Source organism: Simochromis diagramma, unplaced genomic scaffold, assembly GCF_900408965.1.
Source record: "Simochromis diagramma unplaced genomic scaffold, fSimDia1.1 OVJJ01000131.1, whole genome shotgun sequence".
In the NCBI taxonomy this organism is placed as follows: Eukaryota; Metazoa; Chordata; class Actinopteri; order Cichliformes; family Cichlidae; genus Simochromis; species Simochromis diagramma.
The window spans coordinates 3,328,674-3,343,936 of record NW_024387200.1 but is presented as its reverse complement, the minus strand read 5'-3'; the positions used below and the strand labels follow the sequence as shown (position 1 = coordinate 3,343,936).

At 38.2% G+C, this 15,263-nt stretch overlaps 1 protein-coding gene across 2 annotated transcripts in view; it reads left to right on the top strand.

Moving 5' to 3' along the window:
* The window catches only part of col27a1b (collagen, type XXVII, alpha 1b), a 64,166-nt gene that overhangs the window by 33,524 nt on the left and 15,379 nt on the right, over nt 1–15,263 (top strand). For both annotated transcript variants that reach the window (XM_040050408.1, XM_040050407.1), the window contains 19 exons: nt 644–688; nt 894–947; nt 1,357–1,410; nt 2,440–2,493; nt 3,602–3,655; nt 3,731–3,784; nt 3,873–3,917; nt 4,876–4,929; nt 5,158–5,202; nt 5,367–5,420; nt 6,209–6,262; nt 6,426–6,479; nt 7,741–7,794; nt 10,265–10,318; nt 10,763–10,807; nt 12,326–12,370; nt 12,548–12,601; nt 13,226–13,279; nt 13,365–13,418. In XM_040050408.1, coding sequence (XP_039906342.1) covers nt 644–688; nt 894–947; nt 1,357–1,410; nt 2,440–2,493; nt 3,602–3,655; nt 3,731–3,784; nt 3,873–3,917; nt 4,876–4,929; nt 5,158–5,202; nt 5,367–5,420; nt 6,209–6,262; nt 6,426–6,479; nt 7,741–7,794; nt 10,265–10,318; nt 10,763–10,807; nt 12,326–12,370; nt 12,548–12,601; nt 13,226–13,279; nt 13,365–13,418 — 981 coding nt within the window. The remainder of the gene's footprint in view (nt 1–643; nt 689–893; nt 948–1,356; nt 1,411–2,439; nt 2,494–3,601; nt 3,656–3,730; nt 3,785–3,872; nt 3,918–4,875; nt 4,930–5,157; nt 5,203–5,366; nt 5,421–6,208; nt 6,263–6,425; nt 6,480–7,740; nt 7,795–10,264; nt 10,319–10,762; nt 10,808–12,325; nt 12,371–12,547; nt 12,602–13,225; nt 13,280–13,364; nt 13,419–15,263) is intronic.

Sequence of the window (15,263 nt, the reverse complement as noted above, 5' to 3'; positions counted from 1 at the left end):
TGTATGTAAATGATGGACTTAGCCACCATAACACCAGTTGGTTTTGGATTGTATTTTGAATCCTCAGTGTTAGTGTTTTGGTCATTACTGTTTTAGCTTTGTGGAGCCAGAAACAACCCTGTTTAGTCAAGGGTATCAGGTTGTTTTAAGTTAGCTGACACTAGCAATCTAGGTTAGCAAGTTGCATGCATAAGCTCTACCAGTTCAAGACACAGACGCCCATTAATACAGACTAATAAAATAGCAGACTTAGTGTTGGGGGAATCCTCGAGTGACCATTAAAGGAACTGGTGGTCAATCCCGATACACTACCATATTAGAAAGGCAAACTAAACTGCATTGGAAAGCATACAGCCTCAAACCAAAACAGTTTTCCCTGTGTAGCTGTGTACGTGTCTGTTTGTTGCGCTTGTGCTGTTTATGAATACAGCTTGCTAACTACGTTTGCTTGCTTTTACTTACTTAGCATTTTGCACTCTTAGCAAATGCAGTAACGTTTAGCACCAAAAAATCATTTGGTGACTGTTGTTGAGGCTTCAGAGCACAGAGATCATGACTTATCTTTCAGGTCTGGCTGTGTCCATCTTTAATACACCCTTGTGAACAGGGAAACATGACAGCGCTTTTTTTCTTTGCTTCTAAGGGAGTACCTGGAAATACAGGGGAACAAGGACTGAAAGGTGATAAGGTGATCTGCATATGTCTTTCTCAAACTACTACCTTTCTCTACAAAAGAATGGTTAATGTGACAAATCACAAAATTGTATCTCTCTCCTGAGAAAGCTAACATTTAAGGCAAAGCTATAAAGCATGTGCTAATCATAGCTCCTTGTTGATAGAATCTTTCTCTTATTAGCATTCACACTATTTTTTATGTTTATTTCTGTTTCCAGGGGGATGTTGGCCTGCCAGGAGAGCCGGGAGAATGTGGATTCCAAGGGGACAAGGTAGGTGTATTTTTGCATGTGCTCAGGTGATGGCGCAGATCATCCATTAATGAGATTATGGATTTAATGGCTGGCTTCTCGTAAATGCATCTGTTTGGGTCCGTGTCAGATTCCCCTCAGCGAGATGATTCACTCCAGATTGCTACCAATTAGACCAGCACAGAGTGTGTCATCTTTGCAACCATCTGTGTGTGCATGGATTAATGGGACTTGTTGTAAAGTCTCTTGTACTGCTCTCTTAAAGGGAAGTACAAACCATTTACTATAGCCGTGTACCAGGTTTAGGCACTAAAAGGTAAACAGTCTTTCACAAATGCCTCCGATGTACCAAATAGGTTTTGCACAGTACTTTTTGTCTTGATGCATTTGATGCCCCTTTTTGTCTTGTTAACTGGCATTTATGTTACAGGGCAGCCGTGGCTCACGTGGGTTGGCCGGTCCTTGTGGAAAACCTGGACAACAGGTATTTTACCTTCCACATGCTTACTGATTTACAACTATCCATTGTGGATAGTTTCATGCAGGAAAACTCCATTCAGTATAGTTGAAACCTCATTTAGTTAACATCTAACTGGATTGCAGTAATGGCTCCCCCAGAGCCAGTGCAGTGAATTGGAATTTATTTGATTAAAATTATTTAATTAGTGATGTTGCAGTGATCTCTAGACTGAACATTATAACTTTATTTAGAAATAACAGATATTTCTTTTCTCAAGCAAGAAAACATTTGCTTTGCCTGCTTTGCAATTAAATTATGATCTGAAGGCAGTTTCTCCTTTTTAAACTCCAGATGAGAATTTTGTTCTGAAAGCATAGTGGTGCACTCAAAGGATCCAGTGAGTCTTAAGATGCTCTCAAGAAAAAAAGGCTGGTCTTCTTGAAGAAAGATGAGCAGAAATCTTCAAACGTATACAAAAGCAAACTTTATGCCCTTATGTGTGTGTGAGAATTTTGGTCTAATCAGGCACATATAGCTCAACTCTTCAAAGAGTAGGGCACAGGCAAATTCCCAGTGTGAACGCTCTCCGAGCTTTGGCACTTATGCAATCTAAAAGTTTCCTTAATGTTTTCAGTGCTCTCTGATCTGATTTGAGGTTCTTGCATAGAAAACTAAGCCTCATACTTGCTTGATCTGCTATGTGATTTATGCATCTTTCAGCAATGATAACAGTCATTCCAAGGAGCTAAACTCATTCTTCATATCAGGATCTTATCTGATTTTCCCTTGTTTGAGGGATTTGTTGTCTGGTGCAATGAAAATTAAATTTCCTTTATTCTGCATTGACGTAACCTTGAATTGCATAACATGTTTACAGGTGCTAAAGGGCAGGTTTATTATAATTGAAAAAAATGAAGATGTATTGGATTGTTTCATTAAAATGCCACATTATGTTGGTTCCACAATCTAGTAAATCTGCAAATTTTAGCTTTGTTGTTGTTGTTTTTACATTTTTAATTCTAATCTTGGTGATAATTGTGTGACATTTTTAAGGGCAAACCTGGTGAGAAGGGCCCTGTTGGTTTACCTGGTCCTCCTGGCCTAGAGGTAGGGATTATAGATACATACAGATTATAGTCACATACAAACATTTTATCTAAATACAGGAATTTGAAATGGTCCTGAGCCAAACCTCATTTCTTTATATTTGCTAGGAAAAGGGGTGCAGTGATTTACCGAAACCTGCAAACATAGAAATACACTCAAAAATGGTGTTGAAAGTCAATGTTTTGTATGATCACCTACTCTTTAACACAGCCTGAACTCTCTTGGGCAAGCTTTCTTCTAAATCCTTTAAGTAGCCTTCAGGGATAGTTCTTCAGGCTTCTTGAAGGACATTCAAAGCTCTTCTTTGAATGTTGGCTGCCTTTTGTTCCATTCTCAAGTTTTCATCTAGTAGCTCTTTGGGAATCAACTTTTTGGCTTTTTTTTTGTAGATTCAACTACAGAAACGGGTGTGAATTATGTATTTTTGCAACAGACTGCTGGCAACAAAGTGCCTGAAGATAAAATTTAGAATTGATTCTTGCTAAGTTGCTAAACACAACAATGGTTCATCTCTTGAGTTGGTGTTTCATAGGTCAGTGTTAAGTCACTTAACAAATAAAAACAGTCCTCTGAAAATGGTCAGGTATAAGAATTGGACTGAAAATGAGCAAAAAAGCAGCCAATGTCCACAGAAAACTCTAAAAAAGTCTTCAGAAAGCCTGGCTAACTATTGATAAATGGACTGGTTCTTGTGGAGTGTTTTTCCACACAAGCACTCAAAGTGCTTTACACAATATGCTTCATTCACACACATTGATATAAGCTTTTTCTTTCTATGTATAAGTGCTTTCAATCTAACATTCACACTTGGAGAGAAACTTGGGGTTCAGGATCTTGCCCGAGGATATTTTAGCCTGCAGACAAGAGCAACCAGGGGTCAAATCACTAACCTTCCAATTAGTAGATGACCTGCTCTACCTCCCGAGTTTTAGCTTTCTCATGACAACTCAGGAATTGCACAATGCTTCCTGGAAACAAAATCTGAAGAAATGAGGAGTTGCTCAAGACTTTTGCTCAGTGCTGTTTATCATTTTAACAGTTTAGAGTAGCATAAACCATTCTACCATATGGTGATATAACTGGGGTTCATTTCTTGTTATTTCTGCAGGGCTTTCCAGGTGACATTGGCCCACCAGGACAAAATGGCCCTGAAGGTCCCAAGGTTAGTAGAACCACATCAGCTCAATTAGAACCACAGAAATTAAGTGAACCCTGAACCTCAATGTCTCATTAATAGGGAAAACAAGGAACAAGAGGTTTGCCAGGTCCAAGTGGAACTTCAGGACTTCAGGTGTGGTTAAATTTAAAAGTTCATTTAAGCTGAAATAAATCTTTCTTTATGTAATGTTGACTTTTTTTTATTTGTTTTTTTTGGTCAGGGTGATGAGGGACCAGTTGGGCCAGCTGGACCCGCTGGACCCGAGGTGAGTACAACCTAAGACCAGACACAACAATAACAAAGTTGTCATTTAAAACCTCAACACTTACTACGCTCATGTGTCTCTGCCTAAATTAGCATTGGAGGAGTAACTTTGACCAATTATGGATAGTAAGTCCTTTGGCTGACTGATCTCCTATTGTTTTCCAGATGTTTTCAAAGACTTCCTATTGGACACTCTGTACTCATGTTACCAGATTGGTCAGCAAATTGCTGCCTCCTGTCTATCATAAAAAGAACGTGAAAGCAAACAGAGTGTTGTAAACAAAAGAAATTCTTTAAAAAGTATCTAATGATTGAGTTATTTTTTAAGATGAATGCACAAGAAAGATAATTATAAAGATAATTAGATAATTTATTAAATCTATTTAAAAGTGGAGTCAAACAAGTTCCCGTTATTGTTTGTTTATCAATTGACTTCAACAGATGTAGATTTTTTATATCTGAATTGTGACCATTGTTGATAAAGATGCTATTCAAGCCAAATGTGACTTTATAAAAGACGAATAGGATGACTTTGAACTGCTCCACAGTATAAAAAAGTCCACAGTGACCGTCTCTGTCCAAAAATGTGTTTGTTTGGAGTCATCCCAGGCTAAACAATAGAGAAGCCTTTTCCAATAAAACAATCTATTTTTGCAGTGGTAGACTTTAGTCTGCCATCTCCCAATAGTTTAACCCACAAGTGAATATGAAAATACAAACACAAATGACCCAAAGAGTTTTGTGAGTAATAATAAGCCTTTGATGCTAGAAATACCTCTTTATTTTTTGAATCATTAGCTGTCTTAAAGGGGTGCCTTTGTTTTGGCATCAAATGTTGGTTTGTTTTGTGTCGCAGCCTCTTGAGGGAAGCAACACCTTTTTACTGGAGATACAGAGTTTATTGTTTGTTGTGTGGAGCTTCAGTACACTTTTCTCTGTCATTTCTGCTTTCTGTTCAGGGCAGGCCGGGGAGGCAGGGATTCCCTGGACTGACGGGCACAGATGGACTCAAGGTCAGACTTAATTGTCATACGTTCACAGACGAACCGCTGTCACCCGTAACTGAACACTCTCTCCCTGGTTTTCTTTTATGATAATGTATCATCTGAATATGTATAAATTAGATGTTAATTCCCTGCTACCACAGGGGAACTGGCCTCTAAGCACATTTCAACTGAATTGCACTAAAAACGAAAGGCATGAATAAGTTTGTGATATGCTAATTGGCTGCTTTGCTGTAGGGTGAGACCGGGATAACTGGCGAGGTCGGAAAGCTTGGCGAGAGGGTAAAGGCTTTTCTCCCTCTTTTTTGCTCGTTTCTGTTTGATGCTCACAGTGTGTGTCTGTTTTGTCAGTGCCCCAGAGCTGTGCAGCCTATTATGAGAATTACAAGTTCATAAGACTAAGAGAAATAAGACACAGTTAAGACAGCATGTTTTCTCTCCCTCAGGGACTGCCTGGTTTTATTGGGCCTGTCGGAGAGATGGGTATCGCGGGAGAAAAGGTTAGCGCGGTCTAAATGTGTCATTCTTTGCTACTGTCACAATTTGTAGTCTCGTTTTGACCTTTTGAAATCTTTTCTGTAGTGCTGTATGGAGTGTGCCAGCAAATGCACAAAAATATATTGAACACAGTTTTTCAAATAAGTTCTCATGCAAGTACAATTGCTGTCTTGTGGTTGTACGCTTGCACCAGCCGATCACCAGTTATAGTTTGAGTAAGATTTGTAATATTTTTCATGTTTCTGTATAAATATGACCTAATTCATCATCAGATATTAACACAAGTCCCAAAAGTAGATGAATTCAACTGAGATAAACATATACAATTTAATTATTATCAATTTATTTTTTGATGGAAATGATCCAATCATACATTGACCTTTGACTAGCCACATCTAATCAGTTCTCACTGAGTCCAACTGAACTTGGAATAAATAGTAATGAAATTCTAGATCACAGTAAGCTTGACCAAAATTTAATCTGCTCAACTGAATGATAGTTTTAAAGATGTTCCAGAAATATTGCACTCATAAGAACTGGATGTACAACCTAAAAAAGTGATCCCACCTGCAATGACCGTTGCCCACATGGAGACATTAAAATTGGCATATTTGCTAACTTTCTCCATATAATGTAATTGTACATTTCTGATAAAACAAAAGCAACAATTTGAGAGCATTACTTTATTATGTTGTTACTGGGTGTAATTAAATGTTTTGACATATATTTGACTGTTGGATCGGTTGCAATCCTACTTCCGTTTCCCTAATCGTGGCTTTTGGTACTTCAGGGTGATCGAGGGAACACGGGCGTCCCCGGGCCACCAGGTGAACAGGGGCCGATGGTAAGGAGTAAGTCTGGACCCCATCTCTCATACCAGGGGGCATTCTGTTGTAAAGGGTTGGGGTGTGATAACAGATTTGATTTATCATGTCACATCTGAGGACTTATTTATGCTTTCTTTGAAAGATTGTATAGATATCATTCAAGTAACGTTGTTTCATCAGGGTCACCCTGGAATACCTGGTGAGATGGGGCCACCTGGACTGCAAGGGATTCCAGTAAGTTTACCATTATTACTATCTGTATCATAGCTGTAGAGAAGGTAAACTGTCTTGGTGTGTGTGCATGTGTATGGTGTGGTGTGGCTATACTAACCTATTGTGCCATCTACACTAACAGACCTTATCTAATCCATAAAAACGGTGCCTGTATGCAGTCTCAGATTGCACTTCTCACCGCAGCCAACTACACTGGTGCTATGTTGCATTTCTCTTGCTTCTGTAGAGATACTTTCAATTTAGTTTTATTTATAAACTGAGATTTCCTAGAAGATGAAAAAGCAAACCTTACAATATTAGAGAGAGAGAGCTCCAACGATCAGACGATCTTATATGAATAAGCGCCTGGCAACAGTGGGAAGGAAAAACTCCCGTACAACAGGAAGACATCTCTGGTAGAACCAGGCTTGGGGAGGTACAGTACTGTACTGCAACCGTTTGGGGGGTAAGGAGAAAGTGAAGATCAAAATAGAGAGTTTAGGCCTAAACACAAATTACAGGAGAGAGCAGACAAAAGCTAGTTTCATGCAGCAGTGGCATGCAAATGCATCAAGAGTAAAAAGAGGGGAGTGGAGAAAGAAATGCTCAGTGCATTATGGAAAGTCCCCCAACAGCCTGATCTGATAGCATCTTCACAAGATGGTTGAGAGTGACCTGATCTAGCACTAATTCTAAGCTTTATTGAAAATAAAGTTCTTAAGCAGAATTTTAAATGTAGATTCCAAACTCGGAGCTGGTTCCACAGGAAAGAGGCCCAATAGCTGAAGACTCTGCCTCCTGTAGTGGCTACTTTCGGCTGCTGCCGTGTCACAAAGGGTTGCCACAGAAGGTATTTCCACATGTTTGATTTGGCAGTTTTACACCGGATGCCCTTCCCGACACAACCCCAAAGGGCAGCTAAAGTTTCTGCCTCTTATTCTTTTTTTTTGCGTTATTTTTTTTATAGATTGATTTTCAAAAAGACAAAATGCTGATGGACACTTTGGGACAAACTACAAAACAAGACGACACAGAGTTGATACAGAGATTAGAAGAGATGTGTGTGGTTAAGTGTGAGAATGTGCTTTTCGGTTTAGCTTGACATCAATGTGATAGAAAGGGAGCAGAAAAAAAGTCACACGGTAATAGTTCAATATGATTATATGGTGTTGTGTTTTTTTTTAGCAGCCTTTGATGGTTGACAACATATCAAAAAAAGTGAGGTAGTTGCATCTAAGTCTCCATTTTCAAACTCTAAGAATATTTTTTCATACACATGCAGGGGCCTCCAGGTTCCCGGGGATCTGTTGGTATCAGAGGACCCAAAGGCAGGAGGGTAAGCAAATGGAAGCTATAGTAAACGATGATATCTCCATTATGTGACTCTTAATTACTGTCTGTTAATAAATAATACACCATAATTATGTTTGCACCCAGCAAATGAAATTAGCATCATGATCCATGTTCAGTAACCTGCTAAAAGGCACCATGGCTGCTAAACACTAGTGTCACTATATCTGTTGAAATGCTAGCTTACACTTCTACAGTCTTACTCAGCCTCTGCCATTACTGTGACTGCTTAAAGCCCTGATTTATTGTAATTGTAATTTTACATCCCCAGTTGCAGTAACAATAGTTGTTTTTTCTTTTTTTTCCACAATAATGAGAAGATGAACTGTGTAACATTACATCAGCTCTAATTGTCTCTAAAAGATCCAGACATAATGACATCTCTTAAAGTACTTTTCTATAATGCAAAACCACAGATCATTTTAGAAGATAACCTCAGTGAGCCTCCATCTGTATATCTTTCTATATAGAAGATGTAGCAGCTTATCTCAGAATCTTGCTGCATCTGCAGGTTTAAATCTGTCACTGGTGCTTCATTGTTTTCCAGCTTTGCATAATATAATTAAGGAGTTATAGACTTTAATGGAAGAGTGCAAAATTTTGGACAAAACGCTGGCATTATGACCAAACATCTCCCACAAGGTCTTGTCTGACCAAAGTATATTGCTCCAAAGGTCTTGTGGATTGTTCAGATGCAACTTTGTAGACCTAAGATGTGCTGCCATGTTCTTTTTACAGAGACGAGGCTTTCTCTTGGCAGCTCTTCCAAATAAGCCAAAATTCTGTCTTTATGTATTGGTACTGTCGTGAACTTTAACTTTTGTTCTGCTGACTGAGGCCTGTTCAGTTTGACATGTAGGGTTTTGTTGTTTTTTGCAATTTCTATAAGAATTAGACAGTCTGAATCGGATATGAGTTTGCTGAAATGTCCACTCCTGGGAATATTGTGGCATTATGTCAACATGTGGTCACTTGCTGATCAGTTAGTGAAGGGTGATTTGCAGCACCTGGCTGATACTTTCCTTCTTAATTCCTATGGAAGCAGTAAAGGTGTACTTAGTGTTTCATAGGGCTCTGAAAGAGTGCAGTGAAAACTTCCTTTTTTACATGACTGTAATAAATAGGACTTTTATACGTTTTTGTTTGCCCTTGTTATGTTGTACTTCTACAGGGTCACAGAGCTCAATGCTTTTATCCTGCCTAATTACTATAAATAGAACTAAATTTTCAGTCATCACATTAGGCATTTTAGGTATTTGCAGGTTATTCATTAAAGTAATTTTCTTTCTAGTGATTTGACTGCACTATTTAATTTTTTTTCTTTTCTTTAAGAAATAAAGAAAGACTGAGTGCGAGTGAACTTCAAACTAATGTTCCTGTCCCAGTTAAAAGGATGTGAAAACTGACTATCAGTGGAAGGATGGATGGATGCTAAATGTTTGCACTTTAGATGTTCAATCTGAATAAATAACATAATCAAGCTTGTCTTTTGTGCTGAATAAGTGAAAAAAATGATTGTAGGTGAAGTTCGATTAGAAATCTAATGAAATTGTATGAATCTGTTTAAAGATTTGTTGGAAACAAGTCAGAGTATCTTGAATTATGATCAATTACTCTCCTATTATGCATCAAGAAAGTGAGACGTGATTTAAAAAAAAATTTAAACAGGAAACAGTTAAAATGATCCTACTGACGTGTAAATATTTCTCATTATCAGACAAAACATTATATTTAAGGAAACAGACTTTTTGAGTGAATCTATTAATCTCAATTTTAGTTTCTTATTAAAGTAAATGTATATTTTACAACCTGTTTAACACAAGTTTTGAACACAAGCTGAACACAGTTACTACCTCAAAAGGTTTCTCACTTCTAACACTGCTGAGTTTCTGAACAACAGAAAGCATAATTTCATTCTGACAGCTTAATGGAAATAGCATTAAATTAGCGCTCTGTATATATTCTACTCTGTCTGTTTGCATTATTTAGGATACTTAGAAAAGGAAAAAGAACTAGAATCACACAGAATCAGTTCTTAAGTATTGACTAAACAGTTTTGTTCATTTTAAAAGCAAGTATGAATCAGCTAAAGGATTTTCAGCCTTTCCCAAGGCTTCTTCAAAATTACTTTAGTGTGAAGGCAGCACTGCTGTGCGCAGTCTTGGAAAAATGAGGACAAAGTGTTCACAGTGTGGGCACTGTGTGGAGCTAATATCCAGATGCAAACTATTTGCTAAATAGCCACAATCTTTGATGATGTCTCTCCAGTGTGGGCTAAACCATAGTATGCAATCAAACCAGAAGCACTGCCTCCCAGGCTCTGCTAAATGGGAATGACAAAAATGGAGATTAATTGCCCAAAATCATTAACTTTATTTGTTAAACAACATGCCCTTTAGGTCTGTTAAAGGCCAGTGTTTCTCAAACTATTCCTCAGCTTTTATTTCTTTGCATAGGGTCCAAGAGGTCCAGATGGCCCAGTGGGGGAGAAAGGATCTACAGGAATAAAGGTGAGCACATGGTCAAAAAAAATCAAAGGTGATGCTAGTTACAAGATACGCAGAGTGTGATGTTCAGTTAACGTGTAGGGATTCATTGCTGCTAATATTATTCTGCAGCTGCCTTTGAGGAATGTTTGTCATTAGGTTTCCTGATTACGCACATCAAACATGCTCCATGAAAAACAAATGGCTCAAATTTCTGCAGAGAAAACGACAAATCATGAGAATCTTTACAAGAGACTTTGTTCTGAAGACTGTGGTTATTAACTGTTTTTAGCATCTGAAGAATCTTTAGAGGGCACTCTTGTTAAAAAACAAATTTAACAACTGAGTCTTAAATCAAAGAGCATTAAAATATTGATGGTGCTGGTAGTGCTTGTCAGTGAGAAACACTTAAACTCTGGGGGATTTGAAAAAGCTCAGTTAACCGATGGGTTTTCTTTTTCTTTGCAGGGCCCTGATGGTCCACGAGGAAAATTGGGCCTCCCTGGAGACATGGTGACGAAATTTCTTCTAACAGTAATTTTTTGCATTAGCACGAATCCTGGTTGCATTTGATCATTTAGCCTTCCAGCTTTCTCAGAAATAACATTTCAGATAAACGGGCACTGTTGACACTGTAGAAGTTCAGTATTTAATGTTGCATGTATATGATGATCATCAGGTTTGGTTCCACTGTGATGGAAGCATGGTGCTACTCCAGCTGTAATGTCCTCAGCTGGTTCACAGTGTTCTGCAGATTCTTAAATTAACAAATAATTCATTTTATTACACTTTTGTAATGTATTAACCATTATTAGTTGAGCAGTGAGCGTTGCAAAAGTTACATAAATAACCTTCCTGTCATTTTCGGGTCAAATCGCCTCAATTTACAACTTAAAACACTCATAAATATTGTGTTTTACATCTGATTGCCTCAAGGCCTTATGGCATCCTCCACACTATGCACTTGAAAATATAAAAGTGATGACCCTGGCCCCTGACCCCCTGAATGGCCCACTGAACGACTCATTGAACTGAATTTGGTGGTGAAAAATGTCTGTTATGCTAATTTAAGAGCTGCTAAAACTGACTAGTCAATTTTGACCAGAAACACTAAAGGGGGTGGGGGTGCACAAAACTGGAGGGATAAAAGTAAAAATACAGTAATGTAAAAATGGTCAATTAAAGGTAAACACATTTCTTCAAATATAAATCTAAAGTAACTGACGGCAAAGATCGTTTACACTTGCAGCAATTTATTTTAGTACATGCAGCAACAGGTAGGCCCAGCAGTTCAGCGGTGCAAAATCACAATTTGATCTTATCGTGTTAAAAGCATTGGCACTGTGATGGGAGAAATGCATTTTTTTCTTACTGAGGCACCCCCACTCTGGTGGTAGAGACTAAGATAAGAGGAAAAGGAATTGAGGATGTGCGGTTTGGAAAATGAGAAAGGGGCCAAGTTTGGTGTGAATATATACAACAGTTGGTGAGATATGATCTCAGGTTCTGTTTAATATCAGTTGGCTGTAACAGTCTTAAAGCTCCATTAGATCATTTTTGTGAGTCTGGGTTTGAACACAATCAGGTCTGAATTAGGTTAATTTTTTTTAAACTTATTGATAAATTTCAATATGACTGTCACTTCAATTATTTGACATGAACGCTTGGCAGTTCTTACTCTTGGCACCTCCTGGTTATTTGGCAAATACATCAACACTTATTAGGCATAAGAAAATAATGAAAGCAAAATGCACTCACACAAATTTGGGTCCAGATTCCATTTACCAAACTTGACTTTGATGGATAGAAACTTTACCAAGATAATTTCCTGTTTGTCGGGAAATGGTTGTGGTTCTAGTGGCTATCAGAGATTTCAATGCAAAACGTAGCTGTAACGTTAAACCTAATCGAGGATAGAGAGAAAGTGAACCAAGCCCTATCCTAATTTTAACACATGGAAACAACACAATTATATCTAACTGGCTACTCACATTTCAAAACCTATTTTTCTGTGTGTGTCATTGTCTGCAGGGAAGACTCGGTGAGCCAGGTGAATCTGGGCCTAAAGGATTTCAAGTAAGTTATCGGGGCTAACAAAGCTTTCTTTTAGGTCAGTGTTGAATTTGTCGTAAGCAATAGTAGTGGATAAGACATAGGTGTGCGTGGTTTATGTTTATCTCGTGGGGGTTATAGCATTTCAAAATATTTATGAGTACCTGGAGTGTGGGTGTAACAAATGGCTATTATTTTCAGGGTATCCAAGGCCACTCTGGACCTCCAGGAGCCAAAGGACTTGCAGGAGAGCCAGTGAGTTTTAGTACTTTTTTGAAGCTTTAACAATAGCTGCTTTTGTTGGTCACATTTTTTCTCTGGTGTTCACTCCATGTGGTTTAGTTATGCAAAATCGAGCTGTTGCAGAATTTCTTAGAAGATACGTCATAAATCAGTATCTCATTGTCTACTATAACTCAGAGCTCTGTAGCAGCTACTATGCACCCTACGTGCCCCTGCATATTTAGACTGATTTTCTTCATTTTTGACCCTACTTAGGAACTTCTATCCTGTTTGAAAAAGCCTTAGACAGCCTAATCCTCTTTCTCCCATGCTTCCCAAATCTCACAAACACAAGCAGAAAAGTAGTGAGTTGGAGACAAGTTGATTTACACCATCTCCTTCCTCCTTCCCTGGCAGCCTTATTGTAGCCTCACTGTGTCTCTATGACAGCAGCCCAGTTTTTACATCTTTTAGGAGTTTTGGCTCTGTGTTGTGATGGCTGCAGATTAACTTATATTCACAAATCCAAACTTTCTGCCTATTACTTGTTTCTTTTCACCTGTTCTTTTTACTCTTTTAATGTCACTTTCAGAGGTTTGTCCAAGATTAGAAAATGCTCTTAACCTTTGTATTGACGCTCCTGTTTTATTGCCGCAGGGACCAGCAGGGCCACCAGGAACGACTGGGCCACTTGGGGAGATTGGGCCGAGTGTAAGTTGATCACACAGTCTGTGTAAAACCTCCAACTGACTTTTACATTTGGATAGAATAATAAAGCTGTGACTGTTCCTAACAGGGGCTACCAGGGAAGACCGGAGAGAGAGGACCGCCTGGTGATCTTGGAGAGAAGGTGACGAGGATGATATGTTGTCAGAATTGCACTTTTTTTTTATTGAATTATAATATCAAAACTGCCTTTGATGATTTAATCATGTCATTTGTGTCTCCAGAAAGGTCACATTGTTTTAGGTCTACTCTGGGATCATTGAGAAATTTTGATTTATTTGCTTTATGCTTTACAGAAATATATAGTACTGAATACATTCAGACTCATTTTCCCCAAATTATCGGTAGCATAAAATGTAAAGAAAATCAGAATACAGTACAGCAATGGTACAAGACTATTTATTTTTATTATTTTAAAGCCTGTATGTATCGATCAGCATTAATGGCACCTATGTGTCCATATTACTTGCGCTAAAGTACCCCAATACAATCAGGGATGTCAGACGATTCCGCTCCTCTTTAAACCAGAGGATGCGGTTTCCAGGATTTCCAAAAAGAATTTCAAATCAGGCCAGAGGGTTTTCCTGTCTTTTTTCCATGCACAGTGAGCTCAAGCCCAGGAGGCAGCAGCAGTGTTTCTGGATCTCCTTTATATGGTTATTCTTTTGCCTAATAGTTTTAATTTGGATTTGTACATGTAGAGATGAACAGGGCTCAATGGCAGTGGGTTTCAAAAGTGTTCCTGAGCCCATGCAGGGCTCTGCGCTACAAAATCATGCCTGCTTTTATTGCTGTGCCGCCTGAGAGTCCTAGGCCTTTCATTTCGGAGGCCTTTCAATTCTGGCTTGTCCCTTGCATGCATAGATTTCCATTCATTCTTTGAATATTTTATTGATACTATATATAATAGATCAATTCAGTTTTAGTTATACGGTGCCAATTCACAACAACAGTCGCTTTATATTGTAAAGTTCCAACAATATCGGAGAGAAAATCTCCACGATCAGATGGTTTAGTGAAATCAACAAACACACTAAATCAAGTTTAGTGTGTTTGTTCTATACACGCCAATTTCTTAAACGCGCAAAACAGATCTCAAACTTGTAGTAAAGATAAAACTTGTATAACAAAAAATAGTTCTCCAGTTTCCACAGGGTCTCATTTTTCTTGAAAATAGTTTTGTACACAGCCAGAAAACACTGTAGATACTTTGGAAAGGAAATGTCATGTGACATTATATGTCATATAGTCGAGGTGCAATGCTGAAGTTAAGAGGGCATCATCATAGTTGAGGGCATACCCAACTATGATGGGTAAGGCTGTGTCTGTCTGTTTAGACTTCTGCTATGATGCTATGGATATATATAGCCGAGATTATTTGACCCTGCAGTGCTTCTATGACAAATGTTTTTCCACACATCATATGAGTTCAGAAGGTCTACAACAATTTTTATTTGAGAGGTATCTGTCAGACTAAACTCCACATGAAATCCGAGACTCAAGGTTTTTCATTACAATATTGCACTGTAATGGGATAAGTGTTACTCCCTTGACCCGTCAGTGGGTTTAATATTGATGCACAGGAATAACCTACTGGATTTGGACTTATCTACTGAGATAGGTATCGACCTGTGAATACAGTGTAATTGCTCAAAGTTCAAGTTTTAAAAAAAGTAACATTAATTCCAAAGCTGTATGAAGTGCTTTTTGTATATATGTGACTGTTGTGTTCCTGTATGCTTTTTATCCACTCAGGTCGCTGTCTTGCCATTGTTAATAATTTCACTACTTTTCAGCACAAAAAGTAGTGAGTAGTAGTTTTGTGCTGGCAGATTAAGTTAAGCTATTAGTTAGTTAAGCTTTTGTAAAAAGTCAGTTTTTACTCCCATGATTTACATCGTAGTACCCTTCATAACAGGTGGCACTGATTAAATTTGTCCTGTTGATATCAAAGATTGCATGTTAGACA